Source organism: Euleptes europaea, chromosome 12 (genome assembly GCF_029931775.1).
Source record: "Euleptes europaea isolate rEulEur1 chromosome 12, rEulEur1.hap1, whole genome shotgun sequence".
Classification (NCBI taxonomy): Eukaryota; Metazoa; Chordata; class Lepidosauria; order Squamata; family Sphaerodactylidae; genus Euleptes; species Euleptes europaea.
In genome coordinates, this window is record NC_079323.1 from 1,511,837 (window position 1) to 1,535,660 (window position 23,824).

Below are 23,824 nucleotides of genomic sequence, written 5' to 3' on the forward strand. Positions count from 1 at the left end.
ACACAGACATCCGCAGAGGGATCACAGCCTGCCTCAGCTCCAGGGAGGCAGGAGAGGAATCGTTCCTCTCTGGAGATCTCTGCAGGCTCATTAATGCTCTACAGAGAGCGAAGGAGTCAGCTGGGACAGCCCAGGGGCAGAGCACAGCCGCCCGTCATTTCTGGCCAAAGATTCGAGGCTGACGCAGAGCCTTGCTGCCAGCGATGTTCCTCCATGTCACTTCGAGGCAGCAGGCAGAACTCCCGTCCCAAAGCCGACGCTTACTCCTTTAGCCTCGTCGCCTAGATCATCCACTGGTCTTGATCTTGCTCTGCGCCCTCCATATCCACCTTGGGAGGGAGAAAGGAAGAACAAAGAACGCGTCATAGGCAAAGCGGAACGAAAGCCAGTGATCAGCAATGGACTCTTCTGAGGACGTGAGCTGGAATTTTTCCAAGGAAGTTCCCAGCGTTGGAAGTCCCATTCATCCCCCCGCTGTTCTATCAGACATATCGCCAAGTACTGTGTGAACAATTGGAATAACTGGGGAGAAAAGCGGGATAAAAATAAAATTAAAGCCTTGTCAAAGCAAAAGGCATCTGTGCCACCCCAAACCTCGTTAATCTCCCCGTCATCCGGAGACTCATTGTAGTCGTTCATCTCATCCATGTCTTGCATGTCCTCATCGTCTTCGGAGTCCTCCTCGCTGTCTTCGTCGTCTTCGTCATCCTCCTCTTCCTCCTCATCGTAAGTCTGCTAAGGCAAAGCAAAGGACGAGCTGTCACTTCCCCGTCATCCCCACGTTGGGCTTCCCTCCGCCCCTCCAGCCTCTGTGCTGTGCCCTCCGCCCAAGTCCTTGCCACAGGCAAACATCCTCTTTCCCACTCATGGATTCAAGTCCCTCTTCAGCACCTTCAGCCAAGAGGCACCACCTCACCTGCTCCACCACCAACACCTGATCTCCCAGCATCACAACTGCCAGCCCTGTCCCCACCTAATCCCCCCCCCACATTGCCGTAGGTAATGTAGCTTGTAACTCTGAGCACCCCTCTGCACAATGTTCAGTCTTATGGTGTAACACTACATCAGTGTGGTGTAGTGGTTAAAAGCGGTGGTTTGGAGCGGTGGACTCTAATCTGGAGAACTGGGTTTGATTCCCCTCTCCTCCACATGAGCGGCGGAGGCTGATCTGGTAACTGGGTTGGTTTCCCCCTCCTACACATGAAGCCAGCTGGGTGACCTTGGGCTAGTCTCACTCTCTCAGCCCCACCTCCCTCACAGGGTGTCTGTTGTGGGGAGGGGAAGGTGATTGTAAGCCGGTTTGATTCTGCCTTAAGGGGTACAGAAAGTCGGCATATAAAAAACAACTCTTCTTCTTATGTTCACCCCATCTGTCCCTAGGCAGCAGGACTAAACATGTCATGTTTAAACATGCATGCTTTGTTTCAGCTCTGTTTCAGATTTCCGCTTGCTTTCAGAGTTCTGTAGTCCAAACCCTATTGCAATATTCAATGGAAGTCCCATCCTGCTGATTGTATTTGACTTACACAACGTAATTCGCCTCGAGTCTCAACGACAAAAGCAGACTATAAAAAATGTAAACAAGTAAGGGTGGGGTGGATTCCAGTTTTTAAACTGAAGATGCACCAGTGGCCAAAAGTCTGATCCCCTAAATGGCATGACTTCTGCACACACACTGCCTCCTCTCTCCCTTAAAAATGAGCTCCTAGTCCCCTTAGAACCCAATAACACCCTATTGCTCCCTTTGAGCAAATCCAACCTCCAGAACTGCCAGCATCTTTCACTACTGGATTCAGAGTCTCATCTGCACCATGCAAGAAAGAACACAGAATGTCATCCCAGAATGTCAAAGGATGACACTAGCGTTACCTCGGAGGCGGGCTTCCCAATTGGGACCAAGTTGTTATCTTTCTCTGCGATGCTTTGCAGCTGCAATCAAAACAAGAAGGCAAAGTCAGTACAGAGAAGGTCCAGGACTTGCAACCGAAAGGCAGCCGAGTTTGTAGGCAAGGGTTCCATCTCACTCGGTTTCTAGCTTTGGGGGAAAAATGAAGAACCAACTTTCCAGAAGCAGCAGGTGCAGTGTTTAGCCAAGGACAAGGGAGGCTTGGGTTCAAATCTCCCATCTGCCAGGAAACTTACTGAGAGGCCTTGGGCCGAGTGCGCTCTCTTGGAGCTGCTGTGAGGATAAAACCGAAAAGGGGAGGAGAGAATTACATATATTGCCCTGAACTTCTCAGAGAAAGGAAAAGTGGGGTGAAAAAGTGAAATGTCTGCCCACAAGGATACCATTTAGTATCTTTTATTACAATGAACCAAATGTTGTGCATGCTTTTGAGTTCTCAGAACTCTTGGTCAAGCTGGGTGTTCCAAAATTTAAGAAGGGAAGAGCAGATTTTTCAGGCTATTTATTTAAAACATACGTTTAGCTTCCTTTCTACCATGGCAAACTCAATGTAGCTTACAATATAAATGAAAAACAACAACAAAAACACATAAAAGTCAGTTTAAAAGCTCCAATGAGGACTGCCAATAAGTCCTAAATAAAACTGTCTTCAACTGCCTGCAGAAGATTGAAAGTGAAGGAGCCAGGCCCACCTCTCTGGGAAGGTTGTTCAAAAATGGCGGGGCTGCCACCGAAAAGGCCCTGTCTCGTGTGCAACAAAGGGGCTCGTTGGCCCTGACTCTCCGGTCTCTGCCCGCTTCCCTCCTCTCCTGCGGGGCTCACCCAGGCCTGGTGCTGCTGCTCCTGCTGCTGAAGCTCATTCTCGTCCACACAGGGCCGGTCCAGGTTGAACCACAGTGCCTCCGTGACTCTGGGGAAGAGGGAGGGGAAGAGGGTGGACATGCCTGCCTGGGGAGGAAAGGGGGCTGCGTGATGCAGGGCTGCCAACCTCCAGGTGGGGCCTGGAGTTCTCCCAGGATGACAGCTTATTTCCAGACTGAATAGATCAGTTCCCCTGCAGAAAAATGGCTGCTTCAGAGGACACTATGGTATTATACCTAGGGTTGCCAACCTCCAGGTACTAGCTGGAGATCTCCTGCTATTACAACTGCTCTCCAGCCGACAGGGATCAGTTCCCCTGGAGAAAATGGCTGCTTTGGCAATTGGACTCTATGGCACTGAAGTCCCTCTCCTCCCTAAACCCCGCCCTCCCCAGGTTCCACCCCAAAAAGCTCCCGCTGGTGGTGAAGAGGGACCTGGCAACCCTAGTTGCCAACCTCCAGGTGGGGCCTGGAGATCTAGTGTTACAGCTGATCCCCAGGCTACAGAAATCAGTTCCTCTGGAGCAAATGGCTGCTTTGGAAGGTGGACTCTATGGTGCTATACCCCACCGGGGTCCTTCCCTTTCCCTAACCCCCCCCCAGGCTCCACCCCCAAACCTCCAGGAAGTTTGCAGCCTGGAGTTGGCAACCTTAACTATCCCACTGAGGATCCCCCCCTCCCTGAACTGCACAAGCGCTGCACCAAATCCCCAGGCAGGAGTTGGCAACCCAGGAGCCCTGACTGCGAGCACAGCCAACCCGCGTTTGGGGCGGGGGCACCCGGAAGAAAGGGGGGCTGTTTGACCAGAGGTCGCATGAGGAAGGAACCCCATCCGGGTCATGCCCGCCTCTGTCACGTGGCGGGGCGGGGCGTGGGCGTGTCTCCACCCACCACCCCCGCCCTCACCTGCCACCTGAGCGGGAAACGCCGGGACAGATTCGAACGTTCGGGAATGCTGGGTGACCCCGGAAGTGATTGCCTCGGCTGCTTTTTTTAAACAAATAAATTGGTTCCTCTGTGACGCCGTCTCCCGCCCCCACAGAGATACGCCAATACTCATTCATAAAACGTCGCCGCCCTTACAAGCACTTCCGGGTCGCGACGGAACGGGTTGACTGCTTGGGGTGCCATAGAGATGGCCATGGCCTAGAGTGGCAAGCGCCCAGTACTCATGCGCAAGGGAGACCGCCCCCTCCCCACCCTCCGAGCGCCTTTTTCACGGGAGGGGAGACCTCTCTGTTGCGCTTGCGCAGTACGGCCTATTGGGATCCGGAGGGTTTTTAATTGCAGCGTGGATTTGCATTTTTGTTTTTGAAAGCGGGGTGGGAGGAGAATAGTGGGGGGAAACTGCCTTTTGCTATATCTAGAGAGAATAGGCTTAATATATATAATGTTTATATATAGTATATATAATATTATATTAACTATATTATATATAATGAATATATATATATATATATATATATATATATATATATATATATATATATATATATATATATATATATATATATATATATATAATTAAAATACATAATTCACAGTGCAATGATGCATGCTTAAAAGACTTCTCCAGAAAAGTTTTTTTTTTTTTTTTAATTGCACGGGGCGAGGACTTTAATTCTCTCACAGCAGCAACTTCTCCAGTAAAACCAGTCTGGGTCCGAATGCCCTTCGTTTTCCCCTTCCCCAGTGTAAAGCTGTATCAGGAGTATTTACACTGCTTCTTCCCTGTAAAGTGGTTTGTGCGCTTGTTTGTGTAAGTCTCCGGCGTCCTGGTGGGGGCGAGGAAGCTTTCATAGCCTTCGGCCTCTTCACTGAATTTGGGGCGGCCATCTCTCCCTCCTGCCCTTTCTTTGGAAGTGGAAACCACTGGGAAGGCTGGCTTTTAATGGGTTAGGTTTTTTGGAGCGTGCAAAATAGCCATGGGAAGAGTCCCTGAAAGGAGTGTGGGAAGCGCTTCTCTTCCCTCACCAGCGCTGCATTGCTGCCCAAACGCCCACCTTCCAAACTTGCTTGGCCCCTGGGGATCTGGGCTTCAAAACAAATGTTTCCAGGGGCCAACCAGTGCCAGGAGGACAAATTTATCCAAAGCTCTCTGCAAAGCATTCTCCTAGCTTGGGTCTCCTGGCTTTGGTGCTTCCTTGCAAACAGTTCAGATCTACATTGAATGTGCCACACCCTCATGGAGCCCTCACTGGCCTTGCTCAGAGAAGTCCGAAGGTCGGAGTCTCTCCCTGCTATTGACAGGCCCTTTCTCATGGAGGGTCTGGAGTTCAGCCTTTTGCAGCACACGCCTAGAAAGCCGGAGGTCTGATCCAGGTTTTCAGATCGGAATAAAGCTAACCCAAGTGGAGGAAATGCTCATAGACATTCATAAAATTATGCCTGTTTGGGTGGGGGAAGAAAGTGGGTTAAGAGAGCTTGTCCTCCTGCTCTCGTAATACTAGTGTTCAGGGGCACTGAATCCTCAATCTTTATTTTTTTTAAAACAAATCTCTAGCCATTTTCATTGTGGAGATATAGCTGGGCTTGACACAAGGAAAATGGCACCAATGTGGGGGAGGGGATGGACCTGCAAGCATCTGGGCTTTCCAGTCCACGCTGTGTGCAAAGGTGCTTTGGCTGCATCCTTTCCAAAAAGATTGTAATAAACGAGGTTTGGGAGATATTTATTTACTAATAGAGTTTATATGCTGCCTTTCTCACGGAGAATCAGGGCGGATTACACAGGGGAAGACAATGCAGTTAAATAGCAAGAGATACCAGCAAGCGATACAGTAGGGCTGGGATTACAAAAATTGGAAAGAATGCTCTTTCCCCCAAAGTATCAGTCATAATATGTCATAACAGTGCCAAAAAAACACAGCCATAAAAATAGAAGATAAGGACGCAAAACCAAGATAATGCATACTATAAACAGTGGAACAGTCTCCTGTTGTGACAAAATGAGGGGAAACATGGAAGCAGGACAAAAGCGGATTGTGTGAGTGCACACAAAAAAACACCCCAAACCATTCCAGTTTGGACACCCTGTGGAAACAGCGTAAGAACATTGCTTGCAAGTCAGCATTGGTCCTTGGGGATAAATTAGGACCCACATTTTCAGCTGTCGGTTAGAGGTGGCACCCCAGTAGAGGAAATTATCATAGACATTTACGGGGTTGGAGGGATAGAGGAAAGCTGCAGCTGACGTTCCAGTATGACTGACCCCTGTGTTACCTGGGAGTAGGGCCGCCAACAGGCCTGAAGGGAAAATGTCCTGTCCCTTTAACAGAGGCTTAATCTGTGGGAACTAGCAGCTGAAGCTTTTGATGGCATGGAGGTAAATCACCTGGTAAAGAACATCCCATTAAGCCACCTTTAAAGGGACAGGATGTTTCTCTTCAGGCCTCTTGGCAACCTTACTGGGAGCCTAAAGTGGGATTGCCTGTTGCACCCCAAGAGTAGCGCTAAGCAGAGTTACATTCTTCTAAACCCATTCACTTCAATGGGTTTATAACAGTGAAAGTCTGTTTAGGATTGCACTGTAAATCATCTTTCCCAGCGCAAGTTACACTGAAGGTGAAGGCCTGACTCCTCTCAGAATCTACCATATCCATAACACACCCTCACCTGACTTAGGTGATATTGTATATATTCTATCCTGTGTTGGGAAAAAAGGCAAGTTTCTTCAAATTATAAATCCAGGATTGCAGGTTAATCAGTCACAAATCTAGAACAGCACTCTAAAATACATTTCTCAAGGAGCTGCCAGATCTATGACAAAAAAGCTGCAGCAAATCTTTTTACCAAAAAAAAAAAAAAACAAGTTTATAATGTATCTCAGCACAACTTGGAAGTTCCCAAAGTAGGAAAACATGGGTCTGCTCCAGGTAGAAGCAGTGTTGTGTAGAGGTTAGAGACTAGGGCAGGGAGACCCGGATTCAGATGTCCCCACACTGCATGAAGTGTACTAGGTCACCTTGGGCCACTCTTTGTGTCTCGGTCTAACCTACCTCCCAGGGTTGTTGTGAGGATAAGAAAGAAGGGGTAGGCATGCTAAGCCCCCCACCTCTTTAGAGGAAGGGTAGGATAAGCATGTGCTAAATAAATAAAGAAGAACAATTTCTTCATATTTGCGTTTAAGGGGTTATAGAGAAGCTTTGCACATCCAACAGTCTCAAGGCTTAGCAAAACCGGCAGCATCTTCATACAACGCTGGCTGCCCTTACATTAACTTGGTAAACAACTTGTGGCAATCTAAAAAGACTTAATAAATTTTATATTAGCAAAAACGTTCTTCAGTTAGATCTGTTCATCAGTCACGCCTGAAGAAGTGAGATCTAACTCACATAAGGTTATACTAAAAGAACATTTAGTCCATTTTCAAGACACCATAGGACTCCTGTTTATATTTCCTGTCACTGACGCAGATGTCCCTTTGAAATTGGCAGCTGGAGAGTTTGCAGCTGGCACAATGGGCCTCTCTCTGGTCTATTTGAGACTTCTTTTTCTGTAATAAGAGATTTTGTAACTCCAGATGCATCCATTCATTCCCAAAGAACATCAGGTTTTCCAACAAGAAATCAGTTCCTCCTACACCCTCACCTGCTGATTCTGACCCAGCATATGAAGATAAACCCCTTACAGTTGGTGGGGGGCATTGCCTGGCATCCATATCAATAGCATTTCTAAAATACAGGGATGCGATTTGCCCCCACGTATGTTTCAGGCTGCAATCCTATGGCCACTTCAAGCCTCAAAAGATGTGACAGAGGGGAAATCTGTGATTGGCTCTTCCCAGCATTTTGTAAAGACCAACTTGGGGGGGGGTACTCCAGCCCCCGAAAGCAAAAAAGGGGCAGCTAAAGCCCCCCACCCTTCACTTTCAGATCCGGAGATCAGATGCCAAAAGGCCAATGGGAGAAGCAGCTTAATCAGCCTCAGAAGAAATAAAACGTCAGCTAAATGTTGTTAAAATGCAAAATGAGTTTTTCAGGTAGCCTTACAAGAAAATTCATCCAAAAGACAACCAACCATGAAGTGATGAGATCATTTCTAATTCCAGCCATGCAACAGTCACTGCAACAGTCACAAAGGACAAATATTGCGGAAGACATAAAGGGATTTTCTGAAGCCAAATGTCTAAAGTTAAAGAGCAAAAACTCATCTCCTGAGTCCCAACACATCTATAATTCATCAACTGAGCTTATCCTGTCCCAGTCAGCTTTTGCCACAAACTGAGCAGGAGACGAGCAGATGAAGTTGATTTAATTTGAAAATATCATAGGACTCCCCTAAAACAAAGTGACTTGGATAAACAATTAGGGGACGGTGGTCTATACTGTTGTGTATAGCTTGCTGTAAGTAGAAGCCTGCTATGTAATTTTGCATCATTTAGAGAGCAATCCTAAAAAGTCTATTCCTAAGCCTCATGTAATTCAGTGGGGTTTACTCCAGGAAAGGGCCCTTAGGATTGAAGCCTTAATCTGTCATGTTAAGATTTGTGCTTTGCATCTATTTTTTATTTATTTTTTAGATTTCTGATGGGTTCCAGATTTCTACAATACAAATTCCCATTGCTTTGTTTGTTAGATATCCTATCCTGTAGATTGCATTGACTCACTCTGTGTAACCCACCTTGAGTGCCAGTCAGAAAGGTGGGCAATAATTAATGTAAATAAATGAATGAAATAAAGGGAATGTTAGATATACAAAGACCAGGATTACAGCCACAAAGCAGATTCGGTTTCACCTCCAGACTGACCTCCGCCGCCACCAGAATAACCAAATAAGGCAAAGTATGATTCAACACCTCTCCCTCTCTCTTTCCTTGTATGCTTGTTTGCTCTCTCTCTCTCTCTCTCTCTCTCTACCTACATTGAGCCAACAAAATTTCTACCAGTCCTCTGCAAATACCACTCCACTGCACCATCCTGCTTCAGCTGCCCTCTCTCTCTTTTCCAGTTTACCTCCAGAGCCCCATAACCACACCCCCTTCAGGCATTACTGCAACCTGGCACCTATCTCTCACTCCCACCCTCTGCAACGTCCTTAAACATGGACCCCCCCATTCAGTCCCAGGCATTTTCTAGCCCCCTTCAACAGATGCCTATGGCCTAGCCTCTCTCTCTCTCTCATCCCAGCAGCTCCTATCTCATAGTCCCAGCCAGGAGCTAAAACGCACACAATACCCCCCTTGGTTGCCCTCCCCCAAAAAGGGAATCAGAAAAGGGTGGCACACTACTTGAAAATAAGGGAATAATCGCACTAGCATTGAGACTGTCATTACTGCAGGTATGAATTTACGGTGATTAATTGATGTCTTGACTTTCCCCCTTTGACCGATCCACTTTTAAGCCAATAATGTTTACTATTGCTTAACAGGGTTGTCTATCTTTCAAACTCCTCTGGAGAAGCGGCCTGCCAGGGCAAGCAGGTGTATACGCAGGGCCTCAGTGATCCTCGCCCTGACCTGGATGGCCCAAGCTAGCCCGATCCCATCCAATCTCAGAGGCTAAGCAAGGCTGGTCCTGGTTAGCACTTGGGTGAGACACCGTCAAGAAAATCCAGGGTCGCTACACAAGGGCAGGCAATGGCAAACCAGCTCTGTACATCTATTGCCCTGGTCTGGATGGCTCAGGCTAGCTCGATCTTGCCAGATCTTGGAAGCTAAGCAGGGTCGGCCGTCGTTAGGACCTGGATGGGAGACCACCAAGGAAGTCCAGGGTCGCCATGCAGAGGCAGGCCATGGCAAACCACCTCTGAGCGTCTCTTGCCTGGAAAACTCTTCCGGGTCACCATAAACCAGCTGCAACTTGACAGAACTTTCCACCACCAAGTGATCCGTTGACTGTTGGGTGCACATTTGTGGGGATGCCTGCGTGTGCCAGCCTCAGGTTTTGGGTGACTCACGAAAGCTCCTACCCTGCCAGACATTGTGTTAATCTTTAAGGTGCTACTGGACTCTTGCTCTTTTCTCCTGCTCAGATGAGTCTAGGATCTGCAGGGAAGCTGGCCTGTGAGGGCACACTCTTGGCAGGGCAAAGTCCAGTGCAACGGTGGTACCCGGGCAGCAGGCACTAGCCGGGTAAAGGCCACCTGGTTGTTCTTTGGACCTGGCTCCTCAGCGGAGAATTTGCGCTGTCCAAGCTGCTCCTTTAAAGCTCCTGAGCTGGGCTGGCCCTCATCAGCCCCCATCGCGGCCACCTGAATACAGGGCGGGAGAGCATCTGCGCTTAAAGCATCCCTGGGAAGGGAGGGCTTAGTACCTGTCGGTTTTTCTGGTGGACAGCTCGGGTGTGCAGGTGGGTAGAGCAGCAGAGTCGGGGGGAGCTTCTAGACCTGGGGGGGGGCTGTGCTCACCCAGGGGGCTTTGTTCCCTTAGCTCTTGTGAAATGCAAAGAGGGTTGGCGCTCAACGCCAGGGCTGCCTGTGTTGCTTTCTGGTGCAACTAAGCAATGGGGGAAGGGAAGCTCTGGTGGAAGGGGCCTGAACCTCCTCCCTGTTTTGGAGCTTGTGCTGGGGGAGGGGGTTGTCTGCTGCCTCCAAGGGTCCTAGTAGCTGTCCAGAGGTGGCTCAAAAGGGGGTGCTGCTACTAGAGTTGCTAGGTCCCCCCTGGCCACTGGGGAAGGATGGGGGGGTAGGGTTGCCAACTCCAGGTTGGGAAATTCCTGAAGATTTGGGGGTGGAGCCTGGGGAGGACAGGGACCTCAGAGGGTTACAGTGCCATACAGTCCACCCTCCAAAACATCTATTTCCCCCCCAAGGAAATTGATCTCTGTATTCTGGAAATGAGCTGTAATTCTGGGGGATCCCCAGGTCCCACCTGAAAGCTGGCATCCCTAGCTCCTACTCTTTCCCAGGCTAGCAGGCTTTTGTATTGTTCCACCCACTTGATTGAAGGGCAAACATATACACCTGTATTCTAGAGGGTGCCCCTGCCTGAAAGGTCTTTGGGCTTCCTTCTCTAAATCCTCTGAATGGGCTCAGATGGGACTGGGCTAGCCGAATGCATGACATCAGGAAAGCAGCTAGAAGGATCCTGGTGACTTGGGGTCTCTCTCCAGTTGTTTAAATGTAACGTCGGCCTGAGTACAGCAAGGATCCTTGGGATGAGCAACCTAGCCAGCCTCCAGGTGAGGCCTGACGATCTCCCAGAATTACAGCTGATCTCCAGAGGACAAAGGTCATTTCCCCTGGAGAAAATGGCAGCTTTGCAGGATGGACTCTTTGGGCATTATACTAGCGAAGTTTCCATCACCTCCCCAAATACCTTGATTTCTGCCCTCCCTTAACAAGCAGTGCCTGCCTCAAAAGCACAACCTCTAGCTGTAGGTGCTGCGGCTGCCTCTGATGCAGTTCCTACTTTTGGGATTTCTGCAGAGAGCTCAACTTGAGGGATTCATGCCCAGAAGAGTTGGAACTTATTAGGAACATGTCTGCAGGCTTTTCTGTCTATAAACTTGTATCCTGTCCTCCTTTTAGGCAGCTTAGGGTGGTTTACGTGCCCCAACTTTTCCTTGCATCAACCCTGTGAGCTGGACTAGATAGAAAGTACTGTTTCCAACCTCCAGGTAGTGCCTGGAGATCTCTTGGAAATTACTTCTGGATCTCCTGGGTACTAATTCAGCACCACCACTATACTACACAGTGGCTAGAGAAATGTGATTGTATTGGACTGCAATAAACCTCATAAGGGCAACGTTATTGTCCTGCTGGCAAGCCCATCATTGAAACAGGTTCCCTGCAATGTGCCGCGTGGCTGGAAGTGGCGGCTGCATTCTTTTTTGGAATTAAGAGCTCCGGTCTTTCTGCATTTTTTGGCACTGACCAAAGCAGCTCCAACCCCTGGGTGCCTTAAATCTGACAAACCAGGGGAAGTCCCGCATGGGCTCAATCTCCGCTGCTTCACACTTCCTTGTAGGCAGAAAGATGGTGCCCCGGTGGCTGTGGCTGATTGTGCTCGGGGTCTCGGCAGTGACCATGGCAAGAGAATCTCTGCTGAACGTGTGCATGGATGCCAAGCACCATAAAGTGGAGCCTGGGCCAGAAGACGACTTGCATAACCAGGTAGGGGCATACCCTGAACTCGGCCCCTGAGACATCTCTTGCCATTGGCTGGGTTATTTTAAGGACTGGGGGGGGGGTATGGCCGTCGGTCAGGAAGTTGCCCACTCTCCTGGCTTTCTGCTCACTATGCAAAACAGAATTGTTCAAGGGGGCTTTTTTTGCACAGGTTAAATAAGGCTGTGCTGTAATGAATTGGTGAGAGATTGAAAACAGATAAAAGGAAGTCTTTCTTCACACAACGCCTAGTTAAATAGTGGAACTCCCTGCCCCAGGATGTGTTGATAGCTGCCAACTTGGAAGGCTTTAAGAGGGGAATGGACATGTTCGTGGAGGAGAGGGCTACCTATGGCTACTAGCAAAAATGAATACTGGTCATGATGCAGACCTATTCTCTCCAGGATCAAAGGAGCATGCCTATTATATCAGGTGCTATGGAACACAGGCAGGATAAGGCTGCTGCAGTTGTCTTGTTTGGGGGCTTCCCAGAGGCACCTGGTTGGCCACTGTGTGAACAGACTGCTGGACTTGATGGACCTTGGTCTGATCCAGCAGGGCCTTTATGTTCTTATGGTAAGAAGGTTGCGTTGGTAAAGGGACAGGGGCTGTGGCCTACACTACTGTGTCGCTGCCTGTCTGCTGCAGACCACTCCATGGCACCCAATCCCTGCTGGAATCCTTTCCCTAACCTAAATCTCCAGGAATTCAGAAGCCTTAGTTGGCAACTCTACCTAATCCCGAGGGAAACTGCTTCCTCTGCCTTGGAACTGCTTGATGTGCTTAAACCCCCTTTCCCAATGTGGACCCCACAGAGGGTTTAGGTGAGCCCAGACATCTGGGCACAGGCTACCCCTGTCTCATAGGCTTGGCAGCTCTATGCACAAAGAGGGAGGCTTCTGCCAAAACTCTTGCCCACCCTAGAGGGGAGAGGGCAGTTGTGTGGAGGGCTGTTGCTGGCCCATCCATCTCTGAGCAGGTCCAGATAGGCTCTTGTCAAAACGTGGGCTACCAAGAAGGGGCTATGGAAGGGCTAATGTTTGCTGGAGGGTCACCCCCTCCCCCCATATACTGTGTGCAGTCTAATTGCCCTGGGTGTGGCTGCTTTCTCTTCCAGTCATGGGCTCAGAGTTGGCCACTGCAGCTCCCTCACTTAAGAGCCTCCAAAGAGCCTCCGCTGGATCAGACCAGGGGGATCCATCCAGTCCAGCATCCTGCCTCACACAGTGGCCACCAACTCTGGAGGGCCAACAACTGGGCATAGAGGCTGAGGCCTTCCCCAGATGTTACCTCCTCGTCCGAGTATTTAGACTGTATCTGGATGTGAAGCTTCCCTTGCCTCAATGTGTCTAGTTGTAGCCCAGGGCTGCTCACTGCAAGACCCAGGAAGGCAGTCAAGCTCAGTGGATAGAGGCAGAAGAATTGAGATGAGCAGGAACCCAAGGGGTGTGTGGGTGTAAAATGGAGGGATTTTCTTCCAGGGCCTCCTAGGTGCTTACTGAACCAGTTGTGGTGGTATATCATTTAGTTCTGAAGAATCCTTTGAACATGCCACAGTCTTGTAAATGAAGGTGGGGAAGGTCCATAAAGAAAACAGATGTATGATGAGGACTGTTGCTCTGCATATGTTCAGAGGCACCCTCGGTGCTACATGAGTGAGAAAAGCTATCCTGGCTAATGCATTTTCTGACTAGTGCCATGGTCTGTATCAGTGGTTCTTAACCTTTTTCCGACCATGGCCCCCTTCCGACCTTGTTTTCTTCCTGTGGCCCCCCTACCAGTAGAAAGGTAGCTATTTAAATGTTTTGTTTGTAACTAGCCAAGGAACAGAGAAGCATAAACAGCCACAGAAAATGCACACAGCAGTTTTCACCTGTGGCCCCCTTGGAATATCCTGTGGCCCCCCGGGGGGGCATATGGCCCAGGTGGAGAACCACTGGTCTATATCACTTTGTTAGTAACAACCTGGGCCCGTAACCTCATGAGACCGCTCAGAGGATGCAAGGGGCTATGTAAAGTCTTAGACCTCTATTCGGCACGAGGCACAGGAAAGAGCCCTGCCCCATTCACTGGCTTCTCTACATTCTCTCTCCCCGTCTCCAGCCCTTGCCAACTCCTGGGTTCCTTGGACACCATCTATCTTTCAAAGGAACTGAGCAGGGTGGTCAAGACCAAATGGTCTAGGACAGGGGTGTCAAACCCAATTGCTACGAGGGCCAGATATTACATAAATGCCACTTGGTTGGGCCTGGCCATGCCTCACCAGCCCAAATCGGGACTGCTGGGGGTGGGGAGGCTGCCTTGGTTGGCTTGCGGGCCGGATAAGATCTCTCAAGGGGCCGGATCCCGCCCTCAGGCCTTATGTTTGACACCACTGGTCTAGGAGGCTCTGGCTGAGAACTTTTAAGCCTCGCCAAACGTAAGCTGGTAAACCAAAGCCGACTTTCCTTGAAGAAGGTGGATACTGCGCAGACTCGTCTTGCTCATTACGCTGTCATTCCTTTGTGCTTCTGAGTCTGCCAAATCCCCCCTCCTTTCTCTCTCGTAGTGCTCCCCGTGGAAGAACAATTCGTGCTGCACGGCCAACACCAGCCAGGCTGCTCACGATGAACAGTCCTACCTGTACAACTTCAGCTGGAACCACTGCGGCATCATGTCGGATAAATGCAGAAAGCACTTCGTCCAGGACAACTGCTTGTACGAATGCTCACCAAACCTGGGGCCGTGGATTAACCTGGTAGGCGGTGGGATGGGGTGAAGCACATTAGGAAGTATTTCCCATGCCTTCAGAAAAAAAGGATCAGGAGAATCAACAGAGGAAGAGTCGATGGAGGGATCTTTCCAGGGTACCTCTAAAGCAGCCTCCCCCCCCCCCCCGCATGATGCCCTGGTATCCGCTAACACCTTTCCTGGAGTCCACCAAGTGTTTTTTAAAAAGTGGGTAGAGCCAGGTGAAGGTTTGGCCAGCGAGGCATCTGATTTGCCATTGAATATTGCTTTGGCAGCTGCTGCAACCACAGCATAAGGATCTTCACTGCGTAGCTGAAGTAGAGTTGCCAACTGCCAGGTGGTTGCTAGAGATTTCCTGCTATTACAACTGATCTCTGGGTTGGGAAATACTTGGAGATTTTGGGGCTGGAGTCTGTGGAGGGTGGGGTTTGGACAAGGGGAGGGACTTCAATGTCATAGTCCAATGGCCAAAGCAGCCATTTTCTCCAGGGGAACTGATCTCTATCGCCTGGAGATCAGTTCTAATAGCAGGAGATCTCCAGCCACCACCTGGAGGTTGGCACAGGAGCGACACAACAGTGTAGTTACAAAATGCAAAAAGATTCTATTGGAAAAGTTACACATAGTAAGCAACAACAATGCAAAAACAATGGGTCTAACAAGATCCTATATCTATAATAGTAAAGTCCAATAGTCACTGATGTATGCATTTTCAAGATAGTTCAGCAGAAGAAATATTGTTTTCCAAAGATGACACGGGGATACGGCCATTTCAAATTTCTTCAATACATTTCTTCATCAGTCCCCAAACATCAAGAAAACTTGATTCATATCATTTTTGACTGCAGTTAAAGATACAAGATAGGATACATTCAGTGCAGCAGTGCTATCTTTTAAAGTCAGAAACTGAACTATGAAACGGTGCTATGCCTCTGTAGAGGACTCAGGGACGTGGTGTCGTCTAGCTGGGGCCAGAAGCACGGGCTGAATAGCTCGGCCAGCGACCCTCTCAGACCTTTCCTGGTTGGTTAAATGATCCATCTGCCTCGGTCCAAAGTGGCAGCCCTGCAGGGGTGGTGTGGCTTGGGCCCAAGGAGTGGAGGCCGGGCTTGGTCCCCCACAGCAGCAGTCAGCCCCTCCAGCTTGGCTGGGCTGGCTTCGGGCTGCTGCCAGCACTCCCCAGGGGGACTTGCAAGGAAGAAGAGTTGGTTTTTCTATGCCAACTTTCTCTACCACTTAATAATCTCCTTTCCTCCCCCTCCCCACAACAGACACCCTGTGAGGTAGGCGGGGCTGAGAGAGTTCAGAGAGAACAGTGGCTAGCCCAAGGTCACCCAATGGGGAAACCAACCCAGTTCACCAGATTAGCCTCTGCTGCTCATGTGGAGGGGTGAGGAATCGAACCCAGTTCTCCAGATTAGAGTCCATTGCTCCAAACCACCACTCTTAACCACTATACCATGCGGAAGGCTGCACTTGACCTGGGTTCACACAGAAGGCTGCGCTTGACCTGGGTTCAGACTGGGGCACAGCTTTGAGAGGGGAGTCAGCTTTAGGCACCTTTTAGCCAGGAAAGGAAGCCGGTGTGGGCTGCTAGACTGCAGCATTTTCCCACCTAAAGCCTGGCCCTTCTCCTGCATGCCCCTACCCCACAACTAGAGCTGCCAACCTCCCGGTGAGGCCTGGAGTTCTCCCGGAATTACAACGGATTCCTATGCTGCAGAGATGAGAGTTCCCTTAGAGGTCCCGGCACTTTTGGAGGGCGGCCTTTATGGATTTGTTTCCCCCACTCCTACGCATGAAGCCAGCTGGGTGACCTTGGGCCATTCACGCTCTCAGCCCCACCTACCTCATGGTGCCTGTTGTGGGGAGGGGAAGGGAAGGTGATTGTAAGCTGGTTTGATTCTCTCTTAAGTGGTAGAGAAAGTCGGCATAGAAAAACTAACTCTTCTTCTTCATTATACCCTGCTGGTCTCTTGTTTCCCCACCCCCAAATCTCCAGGAGTTTTCCAACCAGAGTTGGCAACCCTATATATAACTGGTGTGCTTCTTGCTTGCAGGCAGACAACTCCTGGCGCCGGGAGAGGATTCTGAATGTGCCGCTCTGCAAGGAGGACTGTGACCAGTGGTGGGAGGACTGCAAAGACCAGATGACCTGCAAGGAGAACTGGCATAAAGGATGGAACTGGACCTCAGGTCAGGCCAGGTTGGGGCAGCGGTAGGGTTGCCAGGTCCCTCTTTGCCACAGGCGGGAGGTTTTTGGGGTGGAGCCTGAGGAGGGCGGGGTTTGGGGAGGGACTTCAATGCCATAGAGCCCAATGGCCAAAGCGGCCATTTTTTCCAGGGGAACTGATCTCTATCTGCTGGAGATCAGCTGTAATAGCAGGAGATCTCCAGCTAGTACCTGGAGGTTGGAGAACCAAAACAGCACAGAAACAATATATGCAATGCTTAATTTTATAAGTGAATAAAGTGCAAAAGTGACAATAAATATATACAATATAATACAACAAGATACAGGTAAGTAATATATCTCAATCCAGCATATCCAGGACTTGGAAACCTCTCAAGTCCATTCAGATGTAAGTCCAATATGTCCAGTAGTTATATAGGAAGAATTTTTCCTTTGTGGGGATCAGTTGTATGTCTTTTCAGACTATATTTCAGTATGTTGGAAGTCAAGCAACAGCCACAATGAAGGATGAGAGATATTTCAGTATGCTGGAAATCAAGCAACAGCCACAATAAAGGATGACAGGACGTGTTGTCTAGATCATAATCAATCACGTTTCGCATATGGCTTCGTCAGCTACAGGTCTCCATTCTGTCCTAATGGAGACCTGAGTAGACATTGCTGCTGGTCCCTAATGAGATGCTACCTACTAAGGTGCTTTGAAGTTATACTTTTGGATACATGTAGCTGACGAAGCCATATGCGAAACGTGATTGATTATGATCTAGACAACACGTCCTGTCATCCTTTATTGTGGCTGTTGCTTGATTTCCAGCATACTGAAATATCTCTCATCCTTCATTGTGGCTGTTGCTTGACTTCCAACATACTGAAATATAGTCTGAAAAGACATACAACTGATCCCCACAAAGGAAATATTCTTCCTATATAACTACTGGACATATTGGACTTACATCTGAATGGACTTGAGAGGTTTCCAAGTCCTGGATATGCTGGATTGAGATATATTACTTACCTGTATCTTGTTGTATTATATTGTATATATTTATTGTCACTTTTGCACTTTATTCACTTATAAAATTAAGTATTGCATACATTGTTTCTGTGCTGTTTTGGTTCTCCAATACTTCTACAGCACTGAGCCTTTGTTTTTTCCACAGTACCTGGAGGTAGGCAACCCTAGGCGGCTGCTCTGCTGCGTGAGGGTAGGAAGAGCTGGCTGCATGGGCTCGCTTGGGTCTGCCCCCCCGTGGCACAGCTGGTGCTTGGTACGCAAAAAGGGACGTTATAGTGACCCCAGTTTGAGCCAGGCCGAGGGACCCCTGTGGTCCTTAGCAGAACTGCTGGGACTTGGCACTGTTGGCTCCGGGTTGCCAGCAGCCTTTCAGGGCAGCAGCCCGCCGGGAACATTCCCTGTAAGTTAAATGGCCAGTCTGGCCCAGAGAAAAAACCAAAATTCAGCCTCCGGAAGCAGAGGGGTGAGTTCTCTGACCTGTGACCTTGGAGAGCGGTTGCCAGTCCATCTAGCCCAGTCTACTTTATAAGACATCTCCATGGGCTTATTTAATCACTGCAGGGGCTCATGCAGGGAGGGGGCGCGACATTTTGTAAAGATCCAAGTGCAGAGGTGGGTGAGGGCCACACAGAAGGAGAATTCTGCCCATTTTCTCACCATCATAAATTGGTTTACACACCACATACATGGGAGGGGACATGGTAGAGCCTTTGCTTGGCATGCGAAAAGTCCCAGGTTCAATCCCGGGCATTGCCAGCTGAAAAGACCGGGCAGTTGATGATGAGGGAGGGACTTCGTAATCCCTGCCTCTTGGCTGAAATTGTCCCTTCTTCTCCTCTCCATCAGGTGATTAAGGGGCACCTGTAACATTCCTGCCCCTTTAAGACACACGCTAACCCCTTGGTGGTGGTGGGGAGGCAATTCCAACTGGGGGAATCATGAGGGACGGGGCTGCCAACTACAGGTTGGCAACTTCCTGGAGGTTTAGAGTGGAGGGTGGGTTTTGGGGAGGGGAAGGACTTCAGCCGGGTATAATTTCATAGACTCCACCGTCCAAAGCAACCCTTTTCTTCAGGGAATCTGATATCTGTGGTCTGGAGATCAGTTCGATTCGAGCCTAGTAGCAGCTTATAGTCCAACAAGCTTTTCGGGTATCAGCTTTCAAGAGTCACAGGCAGCTCCCTTTGCCAGATACTAGTGAAGATCAGCTGTAATTCTGGGAGCTCTCCAGGTCTCACCAGGAGGTTGGGAACCCTAGGAAAGGAGGAATTAAATCCCCAAGCCAAGCCCCTCCCCCTGGCTGGTTTGTAGAGATTAAAACACACACACAGAGAGGTTGATCATGCTCCCACTCTGATCAAGTCACTTTTCTGCAAAGCCCGCATGTGCTCCCTTTGGTTCAGTTGGCCACCCATGAATCCACGGGCTTGTGTTCTTATGGGGATTGCGGCCACATGAGCTACTCAGTTCTGGAATCCAGGGAGGCCGCTTAACAGGTTCTTTGGATCCTGGCCTGGGGTTGGTCCTCTTGAGAGCCAGCGTGGTGTAGTGGTTAAGAGTAGTGGCTTGGGGGGGGGGGGGATAGTCTCTGATCTGGAGAGCCAGGATTGATTCCCCACTCCTCCACAAGAGCAGTGGATGCTAATCTGGTGAACTGAGTTGGTTTCCCCACTCCTCCACATGAAGCCAGCTGGGTGGCCTTGGGCTAGTCACAGTTCTGAGCTCTCTCAGCCCCACCTACCTCACAGGGTGTCTGTTGTGGGGAGGGAAGGTGATTGTGAGCCGATTTGATTCTTCCTTAAGTGGTAGAGAAAGTCGACATGTAAAAACCAACTCTTGTTCTCTTGGGATTCCCCAAGTTTCTTTGAATCCACCGTGCGTCTCTCTAGTTCTGATGTCTTAAGAATGAGTATTCTGACTGGCCGCATCTAATTCCAGGAACAAACCGGTGCCCACGTGGGAGTATGTGCCAGACCTGGCATCTGGTCTTCCCTCAACCAAAAGACATGTGCGAGAAGATCTGGAGCTACTCCTACAGGTACACCACCTTCCAGAAGAGCAGTGGGCAGTGCATCCAGATGTGGTTCGACCCCAAGGATGGCAACCCCAATGAAGCAGTGGCCAAGTACTACTCCGGAGCAGGGAGGGGCCTGGCTGCCTGCCTCCCCCTGGCTCTGCTCTTTCCCATGCTCCTTGCCCTGCAGTGAGCACGGCAAGGTGGACTTTGTGCTCCTTGGACATCCACCTTGGAAAGTGTCGGTGCTTTGAGGGCTTTCCAGTGCTTTGGGGGCCGGCTTGGAGACTTCTTCAAAGGGTGTGGCTGGGATACCCAGGCAAGCTGCTTTCCAAATGCTCCAAATGCTGCTTAGATTTTTGCTTAGGGTGATGCTGCTTTGGTTCGAAAGAGAACTGTTATCGACAGGAAAGCATCTCTCTTGGCCCGGGACTGGACTTGCAGTTGTCTTTCTCTGTTTCTGATCACTGTCTTCTTCATGATCTATTTGATCGGTTTTGTTCTATTCAACCACTCCCCCCCCCCACCAATCAAGACTGTGGTTCTCTATCCCCAAGGGCTGTGGTGTCTTCCAGTAGGTAGCTGAATCCACACTGGATCCCTTTGCTACATGACATATTTGGTGTTCATCAGAGCGTTGTCTTCCAGGACCAGATCAGAATTTTTCTTCCTGGGCAAGATCAGAATTTTTTGCATTCTGGCAGAAGGGTAAAAGCTGGATGTTTAGATCAGATCTTGCAACATCCACGGGTTGTAAAATGCTTGTGTGAATGGCTGCTTTGGCTAGAATAGCTTTTCTGGAACTTTGGACTGAGAAGCTCCGGCTGTGTGCACTGGCCTTGCTAAATTTGGTTTTGCCCATTACTGTCCGTGGCAACTGCTTATAGCTGGCAGAAGCTGTATGGATGCGGCCTTGCCTCTTGGGCAGGTAGGTAGCTACACACCTGGCTTCTCATAGATTGTGAGAGGACAGATCTGCTCTTCCTCTTGTGCAAAGCCCAGGTGAAATCAAACTGAACTTGCTGCCTTTAGGAAGGTTATCAGCAATGCCCTACCCTGTCTCTTCATTCAGTCTTAACTAGCTTCAGTAATCTGTCAAAAAACTCCCTATTGGCATCATGTTGGAAGCCCCAGCATTAGCCTATGTTTGTTCCACCTTCCAGTCTCTGTAAAACTTTGCACATGCCTCTTGGAAATGAAAAAGAAAATAACGGTTGCTCCAGCCTCTGTGGAAGTTTATGTTGAATCAGACTTTTCTTCTGTTGGGGCTTTTGGTGTTGACGAGAGTGGGGAAGGCATTCTCTGCACATGCTCTGGGGTGCCTTTGTTTTTGAAAATGCTACACAGGACTGCAGTTTAGCACTGAAACTGGTTTGGAGTCCGAGCGCGGGAGGCTGATTATGCCCTGAAGTTAATCTCTTGGGTGACAGGAAGCCACAGGATTGTGACAAGAATTTATCTGTTCCCACATCAATATCACTGGCATTTTCACGGCAGTTGGGAGCTTATGATGGATGGGGTCTTGGGGTCTTCAGGAGGAGAGCCTGGGATCCTGTAGCTGTGCTGGGGTGTGTGAAAGGGGCCCTTCTCATCCACTGCGTTTGCCAATGCTTACAGAACACACATGAACACACATGAAGCTGCCTTATACTGAATCAGACCCTGGGTCCATCAAAGTCAGTATTGTCTACTCAGACTGGCAGCAGCTCTCCAGGGTCTCAGGCAGAGGTCTTTCCCATCACCTACTTGCCTAGTCCCTTTAAGTGGAGATGCCAGGGATTGAACCTGGGACTTTCTGCATACCAAAGTGCCCCATAAATTAGATAAAGAACAAAGTGGTTGTGGGAAGCACCACCGGAAAGCTAAACCCGGCCCCCCAGTCCCTCTGGCCCCACTTTCCAGTGTGGTGTAGTGGTTAAGAGCGGTGGTTAAGTGGCTCAGTGGTAGAGCATCTGCTTGGCATGCAGAAGGTCCCAGGTTCAATCCCTGGCATCTCCAGTTAAAGGGACCAGGCAGGTAGGTGATGTTTGAGACCCTTTTCTGCCCGAGACCCTGGAGAGCTGCTGGCGGTCTGAGTAGACGATACTGACTCTGATGGACCCAGGGGGGTCTGATTCAGTTTATGGCAGCTTCATGTGTTCATGAGACCTGCCTCAGCCTGGCTGGGCAGCTTTGGTGTCTCCTAGAGACTCTCCTTGGAAGGCCGACAGATGGAGCCAGATCAGCACGCAGCCTGCAGGCAGGCAGGGCTGCCTCTGGACACACCTCTTGTGTCTGAGCACAAGGGGCAGGGAGGGGCCTTCCTCGTGCAGCGGAAGGGGGCTGAGTCAGCCCCCAGGCTTCTGCCAACTCGGGAGGCAGCTGTCCTGCAGGGTGAATTCCTGAGGGTTTTGTGCCTTTTGTGTCTGTGGCCAGAGCCAAATGTGAGGGGGAGCAGGGCAGGGAGGATAATCCAGTGTGCTGTGGTGGTTGCAATGTCAGGATAGGATTTGGAAGACACAGGTTCAAATCCCCACTCTGCCATGGAAGAAGAAGAGTTGGTTTTTATACCCCAGTTTTCTCTACCTTTTTAAGGAGACTCAAACCGGCTTACAATTGCCTTCCCTTCCACTCCCCACCACAGACACCCTGTGAAGCTGAGAGTTCAGAGAGAACTGTGACTAGCCCAAGGTCACCCAGCAGGCTTCATGTGTAGGAGTGGGGAATCAAACCCAGCTCTCCAGATTAGAGTCCGCCGCTCGTGTGGGGGAGTGAGGAATTGAACCCGGCTCTCCAGATTAGAGTCTGCCACTCATGGGGAGGAGTGGGGAATCAAACCCAGCTCTCCAGATTGGCGTCCGCCGCTAACAGGGAGGAGCAACGAATCAAACCCGGTTCTCCAGATTAGAGTCCACCGCTCTTAACCACTAGGCCACGCTGGCTGGGTGTCCTCAGCCCAGATATTCTTGCTCAACCTAACCTGCGTCACCGAACAGTTACATGCAAGTCCACTAGCACCTTAAGAGACTAACAAGGTTTCCGGGCTACAAGATTTAATGACTCAAAGCTCCCTTTGGCAGATATCCTTGCCTCTTGAAAGCTCATACCCCCCCACCAAATCTTGTTGGTTTATAAGGTACTACTGGACTAAAATCTACTGCAGACCACCACCTACTCCACAGAGGAGACAAGAATGATGTCAGCTGCTTTGGTTCCCCCTTGGGGAGAAAGGTGAGGTATAAATGAAGTAAATAAATACCCAACTGGCTCACCTCATTAAGGAAAAACACCCTTTGCAGGCTGCAAAGGTGAGGCGAAAGAGCTGGTGTTAGGAACGTGCTAACCAGTTAAAGTTAAGTTACCATTTGTTAACCCAGCACATGGTGGGCAATCCAGACAGAGGGGAAGAGCAAATGGTTTAGTTGAGTCCACTGTGCTATCAGCAGTATCTACGCATCGTTTTAATTTGAACGATGGAAAATAGATTGGCGGTTCCTGTCGTTCTAGTGGCAAATTCTGGAAGCCGCCAAAGTCATGCCAACTCCCACGGCATTCGATTTTGAGGGCTGCAGGTCTTTCCAGCAAACGCAGCCCAAGGTGTGTTCCAGCTGGCCACAAAAGCCAGAGAAGGGAAATCTTGCTAAATGCAAATCCGGAAGCTCTCTTGCTTCTAGGGTCTTCGGACTGGGCAGTGTTTCTGTTGTGGGCATTTCCAAGCCTAAAAGATTTCAATCAAAACATTTTGAACAGGCTGCTGAAGACTATTAGTATTGGTTGCAGCATTCCTGGTATGTAGATTTAAACTCCCTAACAGCCCAAGGCCTTAATTCCAAGGAGAACAAGGTTATTGTGAGGATAGAGGAGAGAAGACCCTTGTAGACCGCCCTGAACTCCTTAAAGCTCAACCCCCATATATGTCTCTACCTCTGAGGCACCAGGCACAACCCTTCTCAGCCTCACCCACCTCGTAGGGTTGTTGTGAGGACAGCACTCAGGAAACACAACAGGTAATTAAATAATTCACAGTGGGTAGCCGTGTTAGTCTGTCTGCAGTAGTAGAAAAGAGCAAGAGTCCAG

General features: G+C 49.6%; 2 protein-coding genes across 5 annotated transcripts; one reads left to right on the plus strand and one right to left on the minus strand.

Annotated features, from left to right (window-relative positions):
* Positions 1-255: 255 nt before the first annotated feature.
* ANAPC15 (anaphase promoting complex subunit 15) lies at positions 256-2,937 on the minus strand. 4 transcript variants are annotated; one of them, XM_056858473.1, is made up of 4 exons: positions 2,729-2,937; positions 1,870-1,929; positions 595-732; positions 256-329 (listed from the first exon to the last, which is right to left on the minus strand). In XM_056858473.1, exons 1-4 carry the CDS (start codon positions 2,846-2,848, stop codon positions 282-284), a joined length of 366 nt encoding a protein of 121 aa, XP_056714451.1. In that variant the 5' UTR covers positions 2,849-2,937; the 3' UTR covers positions 256-281. The 4 variants fall into 4 exon arrangements, with proteins under 4 accessions (XP_056714451.1, XP_056714450.1, XP_056714454.1 ...); XM_056858472.1 differs by having other exon boundaries at positions 595-735; XM_056858476.1 differs by lacking the exon at positions 1,870-1,929.
* An 8,800-nt stretch (positions 2,938-11,737) lies between these two features.
* Positions 11,738-19,961, plus strand: LOC130485452 (folate receptor alpha-like). The gene is made up of 4 exons (XM_056858653.1): positions 11,738-11,821; positions 14,364-14,552; positions 16,606-16,741; positions 19,693-19,961. The coding sequence occupies exons 1-4, from the start codon at positions 11,765-11,767 to the stop codon at positions 19,959-19,961; spliced, it is 651 nt and encodes a 216-aa protein (XP_056714631.1). The 5' UTR covers positions 11,738-11,764.
* The last annotated feature ends 3,863 nt before the right edge of the window (positions 19,962-23,824 follow it).